The following is an 11,443-nucleotide window of genomic DNA, read 5'->3' on the forward strand; positions in this document are numbered from 1 at the left end:
AGAGGGCGCCGGCTGGGCTGAGGGGCCCCCCCCCCCCGAGTGCTGCATGAATTTTCACCAGGCCTCTGGTCTATTGATAAGAAAATATGTAGAATGGCATTTTGTACATCATACATAGTACTATGTATGTTTCATAATTTAACAAATTAAAAATATCCACTATCCCACAGTGACCAGTTCAGGGTTGAATCATTTCTTGAATTCCCTTGACCATGTATGAATCCTCCATGGCCTGATCTGACTTTCAATCCTTACCCAGACTTACTGACCTGATGACTGAAGAGCAAACCTTCTTGGAGAAGATGGATATTTTAAGAACAACTCACACTCAGTCAATCAATTTGTTCCTGTTATTCAGTTACTCTTTTTTGTTTTTCATTTATTAATTCAAATGTCAACTTCTTTGAGCTAAGTTCCCTGAATACTTTATCTAAAGTATTGATACCCCAGCACTTTATTATATATATATTTTTTTATCTCTCAGGGCTTACTGTCATCTAATATTGTCATGTTCATGTTTTTGGGTTGTTGTTTTTTTTTGTATTTTCTTTCTTCCCTATCTAGAGTGTAAGTTGCTTATCTTATTCATGATTAGGTCTCAAGAAGCATGTTGGCACAGAGTAGACACTAAATTGGTATTCATTAAATATATACATAAGCTCTTAAAATGTGCCATCACTCATATGGTAGGAAGCACATTTTCCCCAAGGAAGACGTCTATTAGTATTCCTTTTTCCTTCTGTATAATTTTTAACTCTTTTTAAACTCTTTTTTATGAGTTTCTGAAAAAAGGAATGACATTTATTCACATATGTTTATAAATATTCTTCATAACTCTAGCAATTTGCTAGGTATTTCTCAGCTGTATTTTAACAGTGTCTTTGAGAATATGTAAGATTCTGCCAGTTAGAGAGGAGTTGGGAACTGTCTCTTCCAGAGTGAGTTGGCGAACAATCTGAATATTGAAAATATTTAGGGATGGAATAATATTGGTTCATTAATGTGGCAGTAGCAAATAATTTTAAAAAGTGGGAAATTATTTTGATGATAACTTGCAACTCAGAAAACTGGAAGCAAACTATTCAATATAAAATGAAGCTAAACAAATTAGAGTGAATATAATTGGATATGTAGTAAATTAGTTAGAATGAATGAAAACTGAAGGTTTTTTAAATATATTTTTATTGATTTCAGAGAGGAAGGAGAAGGAGAGAGAGAGAGATAGAAACATCAATGATGAGAGAGAATCATTGATCGGCTGTCTCCTGCATGCCCCCCACTGGGGATCGGGCCCACAACCCAGGCATGTGCCCTCGACCAGAATCGAACCTGGGACCCTTTAGTCCACAGGCCAATGCCCCATCCACTGTACCAAACCAGTTAGGGCTGAAGTATTTTTTTAATCTTTATATTATTCCATTCCCAAGATACTTAACAACATGAATTATCACCAAGACCCATTTATTGATTTAATTTTTCCATTAACAACTTAATTTATATAAATTCTAGGTGGTTAGTAAGAAATAATGAGCAGATTTATACTACTGCAATGAAATATTAAGAAATGGTTGATTTTGAGATAAATTATTTATGGATTTGATAAGCTAGTATTCAAAATGTTATTAGTTTGCTAATAATAATAAGTGGCTTTAGAGAGGACAAACTGGTTGGACAGGAGTTTACTGACACTTTTAAAAGTCATTAAATTTATTGCACTATAATGATAAACCATTATTTTGTGTATACTATGGCATATGAACTGCCTACGATGGGTTTGTATTGGTAGTGATGTAGGGTGAGATCAATGTATTTTAAAATGACAAGTCATATGTCATATAAATCTTCTGGAATTTAATAACTAGATTTTTTGTTAATAAACTCATGCAATTGTATTTAAAAGGTTAATGGGGAAATAATTTTACTTGAGGGAGAGAATTCTTAGGTTCCTAGATTTATTTCCTTGGGGTAATAGTAATTTTTTACAGGTTCTACTAAGATTATTAAAACTGAGTTATAGAGAGTGACTATCTTTTGAATTAACCACTGATTATCAGTTAGTTTACAGAGAATGTCAGTTTCAGAAAAATAGACGGTAATTTGTTCCAAGGTCTTCAACATTTTCAGAAATGGCCAAAGGCTGTTCATCTCTGCAGTGTAGAATGTGTTACGTGCTCTATTAATTCCTCAAGAGATTGGACTCATTTGGAAATAAGATTACTTTTGAAATATTATCTCAGAGCAAGTAGCTTACAGTGAACTAATAATTATGATTACTGTACTTTTTGTCATTTTAGTCACAAGGGAAAACTGAAAGTGAAGTGGTAAAAATCACAGTATTCTTGTTAACAGAAATGGGAACAGCATAAAGTGGCATGACAACAGTTACAGCAGTAAATAATAGTTATCCAGTAGTAAAATAGTATAATGTTAGTTCTAACCTGTTTAATGCCTTCTATTAGACAGGTGCTTTCATATATAATCTCTAGTTCTCAGAACAATCTTGCAAGATAAGTAAGTTTATCCAAATTATTGGAGTAGAAATTCCGAAGACATTTAATATCTTGTCTTTTGTCTCACACTTAGTAGACAAAAAGGGCAGAGTTAGAATTTTGACTCAGGTCTCTCTCTACTCTAAATATTGTGCTCTTAAATATGAAAGTATATTTATAGCTACGAGCCTTAGTTTTTCCATCTGCAAAATTTCATTAATATATATCTTCTGGAGCACAGTGTCTTCCCATAGAAAGTGCTGAATAAATAGTATCTTTATTATTAATCTAATTATGATAATTTTTATATTTTATTTTGAAGCAAATCAGCTACTTGGGTTTTAAATCTGTCTCTAACTGTTGTGATACTTATTTTGAGGGACATCTAATTTATTTGAAATTAAAATATTCCTTAATATAAAGAAAAATTATTAGCATATCAATGCTATATATTTTGTTTCCGAGTTTATAGTCTCATGAAATATATTGAATGTTAGTATATTTTATTGGTTTTCTATTAAATAGGCTTACAGAGATTACTATGTTGCCATAAGAACACATGAGATTCAGCCACAGGAAATAACAAACAGTTCAGGTGGAAGAGAAAAGGGAAACTACAACAAGATCCTCACCATTCTAAATTATTTTATTTTCCCAGTAGCTTTTGGTTGTTACTGACAATACCTGTATCACAAGACTTCTTTCTCCCATTGTTACAAATTTATCAAAATAACACTTGTTAAGTGTAGCATAAGATGTTGGATGATGAGTCTCTCTATTCAACAAGAGACCACAAGGCAAATTGAAAGAGAGCTTATTTATTACTCACAGGTCTTGGAGGGAGTACCAGGCACCCATTGAGGAGGCACATGGAGAAATTAAGGCAAAGTACAGACCAGGGGAGAGACAGGACATGGTGCCCCATGCTTTTGGTAGGGTCCATGGATCAGCGGTTCTCAACCTGTGGGTCGCGACACCTTTGGGGATCACGACTCCTTTCACAGGGGTCGCCTAAGACCATCGGAAAGCACATATATAATTACATATTGTTTTTGTGATTAATCACTATGCTTTAATTATGTTCAATTTGTAACAATGAAAATACATTCTGCATATCAGATATTTACATTACGATTCATGGCAGTAGGAAAATTACAGTTATGAAGTAGCAATGAAAATAATTTTATGGTTGGGGGTCACCACAACATGAGGAACTGTATTAAAGGGTCGCGGCATTAGGAAGGTTGAGAACCACTGCCATGGATGAAGTGCTTTGGGGTTCCCAGGCTAAGGTGTATTGGTCAAGTTAAACCAAAAGAGGGGGCTTTGGGTATGCTTCTTGGTGGTCTTATCTAAGGGCAGCATAAGGTGAAGCCCATGGGAGGCAGGGGAGGTTGTTGACCATTAGAGCTCGTGGGAAGTTATATCAGGAACTTACATTTGCTTGTGACTCTTCAGGTTGCTATATGGATATGTGCATGAGGGGCTAGTGTCAGATTCCAGTTACTGCAAGCCGATTGGCCAAACAAAATGGATGATGAGGCAGCACTACCACTGGGAGCTTAGCTAAACTCTCCACAACCATGCATTACTTATGTTTTTCTACAAGTGCATTTGTAAGTTTACATAATTGGCCTTTACTTATATAACATAAATTAGAGTTTATAAAATAGAGAAATGAGTGGAGGGCTTTGCAGTATTCAATAAGATTCTTTAATTCACAAAGATTTATTTAAGGTCTTTTGGAAACCATGAGCACCACAAGTTCATTTAAATTATATTTCAACTTACAACAGTTTAATTAACACTGAACCATCAATCAAAATGAAGCATAGTTATGTAAGAAAAATGGAAAAATAAAAGTAAAATTGTTTAATAGATTTTCTAGAAAAGTCCACGGTGCCATGTATAAAGCAAATAGCACTATAATTGGACTTGAGTTACTTATAACAGCTCTGTTACTAATTGACTGCTTCTAACAGGGAAATCATTTAATTTTAGCTTCCTTAACTGAACCAAGAAGTAGTTGAATTAAATGTGTGGTTATCAAACTATTAAGCAGCCATGATATGCTCTTCAGAATTATTTAGACATCTGCCACAAGTGTGGTGTAAAGTGAAATTTTTGGATTTCCAACCATTCTTGTCGAATACATACAACACAATTCTCCTCTCATTTGAACTTTAGTGAATCCCAGAATATTTTCATTTGTAAGGCAGACTTACACTACTTATAATTAAAAAAAAAACAATTTCATGTCTAAAGTCATTTCTAACACTGTTCTCTTTTCCATTAACCCAAATGGTGGGATTGACACTAAAGTGCTTATTAACTTTGAAAAAGTGTTTTTGGTTTTCAGAAAATAATTTATTAGGGAAATAAACTTTATGCAACTGTTTTGCAAAGTGTGAACATTTGAGGATTTTGAGGGCTATAAAATGTGCATTTTTACAATTTTCCCTTCCTACATGTGGTCTGTTTTTTGATATTTTAAAAAATAGTTCTTATGTTTTAGATATTCATAGTAAAATATTTATCCATGAAAAGATGTCATATTTGGCATTTGCTTCAAAATAATTAGGTATGTAGCTAAATGAGTTGGATATAGATAAAACCAGGTGGCTCCAGAGTTGATAATTATTAACACTGAATAATGGACAAATGGAGTTTCATTATCATATTTTTGCAACATTTGCATATGATTTCCTATATGAATATATATTTTTCACTTTCTACTTGAAAAGAATTTAGTTCATTTACTACAAGAGTTTTCAGTCGATAGCCAGGAGCAATTACTGATCACAGGTTTCAGTGAGCAGACTGTTCCCTGTGATTTTACTGTCTTAGATGATATTTCTTTTTCTTTAGCCAAGTTACATTGCACCTTTTATTTTCACCGTCACTTCACAGATGCGGACATCAAGAAATTTTAGATGAGTCATTAATATCACCTCTGCTCATTTCCTGCCCAGACACATACACTTTTAAGTTAACTTAAAAATGGACAATTATTAGTTTGGTTATAGACATCTATACATTTTTAAAACACACTTTTAATATTGTAAGATGACTCCTTGTAGACCATTACTTTGCTATAACATTTTCAGGTACTTAGAATTACCATATAGTACACTTTCTACTTCTACACAAAATATGAATTTTAGTTTTAGTGTGGCTCTGGTGTAGAATGTGATGTTCCCACTTGTGCAGTTATTAAATGAGTCTGCTGTCAATTCAGAAATCTGGGAAATTGAAACCATTTTGCCTTTACTTTTAAACATTGTTTCAATTCTTTTTTCATTTTGAAACTGCTCTATTGTGTGTCACTGTCTAATAGATGACCAGATGGTGCTATTCAAAAGTTTCAATTTATCCTAAAATCAAACTCCAGTGAAAAGAACTTTAGGAAAATTTACACTACTGAAAGTTATGATTTAAAAACTGGTGGTTGTTACATTTACATCAGAGATATTAATAAATCATCATCTTTATTTTAAAAGTAATTAAGGGAAATCCTCTTTAGTGAATGCATCTTTCCTGTAAATGGAAGCTAACATGGAATAATATATCCCTATTCATTATAAGAGAGTTATGCATTTAAGTCATTAAGTGTAAATGATCCTTTGACCTTCATGCTGCATAATTTGTAGATAGAAATATTCATTAGTATAGAATTTAGAATGTTTTGATGTATCTTCATTGAGTGTGGGACAATTATACTTGAAATATTGGACTCAAGAAATCCAATGCCCATGTCATACACCACTATTACACTGATGTGTCTAGCCCAGCTCACATCTATGGTCTTATGGCCCCCTCATGACCAGGGAACAGAAGAGAAAAAATGCTGAACTTAGTTCATGGATGGGTAAAATAGGTAAGTAAATTCAAGCCATATCTGCTTGAGTGGATTGCTACTACACTACAGTTCTTAAGGTTGACCTTGAAAGAAAGCACTGAGAAAAAAATCGCCCAATGGACAGAGATTGTAGGGTTGCTCTTAGTCATCCAATTTATATGAAAATAAATGTGTCCTGGGATTAGAATGTATAATACTTCATAGATCTTGGCAAATAGCTTGATTGGCTGTTACCAGACCTAGAAGGAGAAAGGTTTAAAAATTAGAGACAAGAAAATCTGGGTAAAGCTCATGTAGCACATGCCTACTAGATATTATTCTCTCCAAGAACAACTCAACAATCAAATAGAATGACTTGGCTAGTAGACCTGTTTGCCCTTGCCATCAGCCACTCATATTCTGTCACAATGGGCTCAGGAACAGGCTAGCCATAGTGGCAGACAATGACCCCACCATAATGGGATCCCACTCAGCAAGGCTGGTCGAATTCTGGTTCCATCAGCTGCATCTCCGAGCCAGCTGCGCCCACCCTGTGGCTCTCAGCACCTCCCCTGGGCTCTGAGCCCGCTGCCCCCCACGCTGCGCACCACCATGACCATGACGGAACCGGCAAACTCCTTCGTCAAGGACTTCCTGGCGGGAGGCATCACCGCCGCCATCTCCAAAACGGCCGTCGCCCCGATCGAGCGGATCAAGTTGCTGCTGCAGGTGCAACAGGCCAGCAAGCAGATCCCAGTGGACAAGCAGTACAAGGGGATGATGGACTGCATCCTGCGCATCCCCAAGGAGCAGGGCGTGCTGTCCTTCTGGCGAGGCAACCTGGCCAACGTCATCTACTACTTCCCCACGCAAGCCCTCAACTTCGCCTTCAATGACAGGTACAAGCAGGTGTTCCTGGGGGGCGTGGACAAGCACACGCAGTTCTGGAGGTATTTCGCTGGCAACCTGGCCTCGGGTGGGGCGGCGGGGGTCACCTCCCTCTGCTTTGTCTACCCCCTGGATTTCGCCAGAACCCGGCTGGCGGCCGACGTGGGGAAATCTGAGGCCGAGCGGGAGTTCAAAGGCCTGGGACACTGTCTGGTGAAGATCAGCAAGTCTGATGGCATCCGGGGCCTGTACCAGGGCTTCAACATCTCGGTGTACAGCATCATTCTCTACCGGGCTACCTACTTCGGTTTGTACAACACGGCCAAAGACATGCTCCCCGAGCGCATGGACACGCACATCATGGTGAACTGGGTGATCGCCCAGCTGGTGACAGCGGTGGCCGGCATTGTCTCCTACCCCTTCGACACAGTGAGGCGGCGGATGATGATGCAATCAGGGCGCAAAGGAGCCGATATCATGTACAGGGGGACCATCCACTGCGGGCAGAAGACCTTTAAGGAGGAGGGGTTCAAGGCCTTCTACAAGGGCGCCTGGTGCAACGTCCTCAGGGGCATAGGCGGTGGCTTCGTTCTGGTCCTTTATGACGAGGTGAAGAAAATCATCTAGACGTGTCCCCTGGTCCCCTCGTCTCGATGCAGGGACCTGAAAAATAGCGCCGAAGACTTCACTCTTACAGACCATTGACCTTCTGGAAATTCTGACGTCTTTGACCGGCCTGAGCCTGTGTAGAGGTCTGGGGAGGGCTCTAGAACGGGGTTCATTGTGATCACGGCAACTGGCACCCTGATTCCAAGCATTGCTTACAGGGGGAGGGGAATCCTGACGCCCTCGTGGTTCCGCAGGCGGGGCAGCTCCCTCACACCCACCAAGAGCCCAGGTGTTTGTAGGACCCAGATGCCTTTAAGTATTTATTTAAAGAAAGTCATGTCTCCCACTTGTACTTGGTCGCTATCCTCTTTTGCACATCTGATCACTTGTGATAACGTTCTATGTTGGGCATTTTGACGCAAACAATAAAAAACAGAACAAGAAAAAAAAGAAAAAAGACCGGTTAAACTACTTATACTACCAAATGTTCAACATACCGGAGCGGAGACCAAAGCTGAGACTGTCATTCAGCACCATCTCCCAAGGAGTCTCAGGTATTGGTCACCCTGAGCCACTTTTATTCTAGAAGAGAGAGCATTTCAGCTTGATAATCAACACATGTTACCAGTACAGACTGGTCTTTGTGTCCCATAGGGCCTCAGGCAGACCACTATCCAGGGCTTATAGAGTGTTTGGTTCATCATTATGGGATACTAGCATCACATCAAGCAAGGGACCTCTCTATAGCAAAGGACAAGCAACTGTGGCCGTATGACAATTGGCTACACTTGTTTTATCCCATATAACACCCTCAGGGAGTTTCTGGGGAGACCGAGTAATGAAACACTCCTAAAAGGCACAGCTAAGGTCCTTGCTTACAAATGATACCCAGAAAGCACGTAGTGACATTTTTCAGGATATAGTATACACACTAGATTAATGATTATACACCACAAATTAATTCTGTGCCCTGTTGATATTGGATAGATGGGTACAGGAAACAAGGGGTAAAAACTAGAGTAGTCCCACTTAGCATTGCTCACAGTGACTCATGTGGAGCACAAATGTGTTTTCCATCACTGCAAATTTAGGGTCTAATGCAGTGGTTCTCAACCTTCCTAATGCCGCAACCCTTTAATACAGTTCCTCATGTTGTGGTGACCCCCAATTTCATTGTTACTAATTGAACATAATTAAAGCATAGTGATTAATCACAAAACAATATGTAATTATATATGTGTTTTCCGATGGTCTTAGGCTACCCCTGTGAAAAGGTCGCTTGACTCCCAAAGGGGTCACGACCCACAGGTTGAGAACCACTGGTCTAATGTGCATACACATACCGGTTTCTAGGAAGAAGTCTTTCCACCTGGTGACACAGAAAGAATCTCAGACTTGAAGCTATAATTGCCACCTAATCACCAAGAAATTAGTAGGCAAGGGATGGAGTCATTATCCTGCCAGAATGTAAGGTTGCTGTTAAAAAGTAGGATCAGGAAGAAATGTTTGTAGAATGCAGGCAATCCACTGGGGCATCACTTGGTATTTTCCTGGCTAATTTAGATAATAATAAACAAGTGCAGCAGTCACAGCCTCAGAAGTACATGATTACAGGGCTCAGAACCCTTAGGGATAAGGGTATGGATTATCCACCAGATAGTTAACCTAAATCAGCAGAGATGATGGCAGAGAAAGAGGGCAATCATAATGAGCAGAAGATAAGAGAGATGATAAGTATATGCAAGAGGTGATCCTCTTTCAGAAGGACTGAGATGCACATTATTGGCTGAATGCTTATATGCTGAAGAGGATGTGTTGCTCCTGCAATGTCTGGTATCTGCAAGCTAAAAGAACAGAACACCTTGAGGGAACTAGAGATTCTGAGAGAGAGGTGAGAGGATTTGTGCATGAAGACAGTGGGCTGCCTGCCATTCATACTGTGGGTGGCCAAGATTTCACTTTATACTACTACTAGTGGCCCGGTGCATGGATTTATGCACATTGAAAGGAAATTAATTAGAAGAAATATTTTAATATCGCTATTTGCACTTTCTCTGTAATAGAAGTATCATAGATGAAAGAAAATTAGTAAAATATATATGAAAATAATATACAAATGATTAATAAACCATAACAACATGATTAACAACAACAAAGACATATAAAAACAAAAACATGATATAAAAATAACAATAAAATAATATAAAACAACATTGATAAAACAATGACTGATAAATTGATTAAACTTATTCTAATATCTCCCTGTATACCACATTAAGATTAAAAACACTTTCAGAGTGCTTGATTAATTTCCCTTGGGATGAAGTATTTACAACTTTAACTTTAATGTCACACGCTCTTTGAACTCAAGAGAAAGCAACTGACCATGTCCGAAAACAGGTTCAGGTAGGAATATTCTTATTCTGCCTAGAGTTTGTCCTTGTGATTTATTAATAGTCATCGCAAGTGCTGTCATCACAGGCAACTGTCTTCGAATTAATTTAAATGGGAGGCCACTGTCAGATGGGAACAAATCAATTCTTGGAATCAGAACAACTTCTCCTTCAGCAGATCCTGTTAATACTTCAGCTTCAATTATGTTAGGTCGCAATCGTTTGATAATAAATCTAGTACCATTACAAAGACCTCATTTACTATTCAGATTTCTCAGTAGCATGATGATTGCATCTACTGTCAATTTTAATTTTTGACACTGCATTTCCAAAGGAATAATACTATTAAGAAACTCGATGCGAAAATTTTCCTTTTCGGCATCATCTGTTGAATCGATGGAATCATCACTCAAATGGTATGTTGTGCCAATAGTTGATCTTCAGATACATTCTGTCGATGCCGCCTCATTCTTTCAGTTTCAGAATGTCAACAAAAACAACCAAATTCACGATAAACAATGAAAGATCAAAACACACATGTATGATTGGCGCCAACGAGAGCTTTATATGTATTGTGCATGCGCAAGTCAATGTTTACCTTTAAATTGCCAGTGTGTGTCATATGTACCAGCCAGTGGGTTGGTTGGATGGTTGGACATACATTCAGTCGGTCACTTCGCCTTTTATATATATAGATAAAAGATAGCCACCGTAAATATAGAACAAGTTGTCTTCTCCCAAAATGATATTTTTTGCTGCAGTTTTCCCCCAGATTTTGTGTCAATGTAAGGATTTTCTTGATTTCTTTCTCTTGTAGCTGCTCTGGGATCTAGAGTCTCCATTTCAACACCAGTATCATGATCTCCGCCACTTAGAGGCATACCATTTTCATAATTTCATGGTATGTCTATCAAAAATAATAGATTAAGTGTTCAGCAGTTAATTTATATTAATGTTGAGGATGCATTTTAGTTTCCAATTATGTTAATAAAGACTTTTAGTTTAAGAGTAAAATTGCCTATCAAATACAAAGATTTTACAAATTTTTGCCATAAAAATAATCTTTTGCAAAAGAACAGAAAGGATTTCGAAAGAGCCCAGTGTCTAACATTTTTTTAATTGAAATTTTCTTAAGTGTGGCACATAGTTTAATGGGCACTATATGGCAACATTGCTTCCAGAAAATTGCCATTCCTAAATATCATGACATTTAAGAATGAAGTAAG

The 11,443-nt window shown here is 37.8% G+C and overlaps 1 protein-coding gene across 1 annotated transcript; it reads left to right on the forward strand.

The window, feature by feature from the left end:
- Positions 1-6,915: 6,915 nt before the first annotated feature.
- Positions 6,916-7,842, forward strand: LOC102256266 (ADP/ATP translocase 3). Its single transcript, XM_005862919.2, has one exon. The coding sequence runs from the start codon at positions 6,940-6,942 to the stop codon at positions 7,840-7,842; it is 903 nt and encodes a 300-aa protein (XP_005862981.2). The 5' UTR covers positions 6,916-6,939.
- The last annotated feature ends 3,601 nt before the right edge of the window (positions 7,843-11,443 follow it).

The sequence above is a fragment of the Myotis brandtii genome, unplaced genomic scaffold, assembly GCF_000412655.1.
Source record: "Myotis brandtii unplaced genomic scaffold, ASM41265v1 scaffold17, whole genome shotgun sequence".
Taxonomy (NCBI): domain Eukaryota; kingdom Metazoa; phylum Chordata; class Mammalia; order Chiroptera; family Vespertilionidae; genus Myotis; species Myotis brandtii.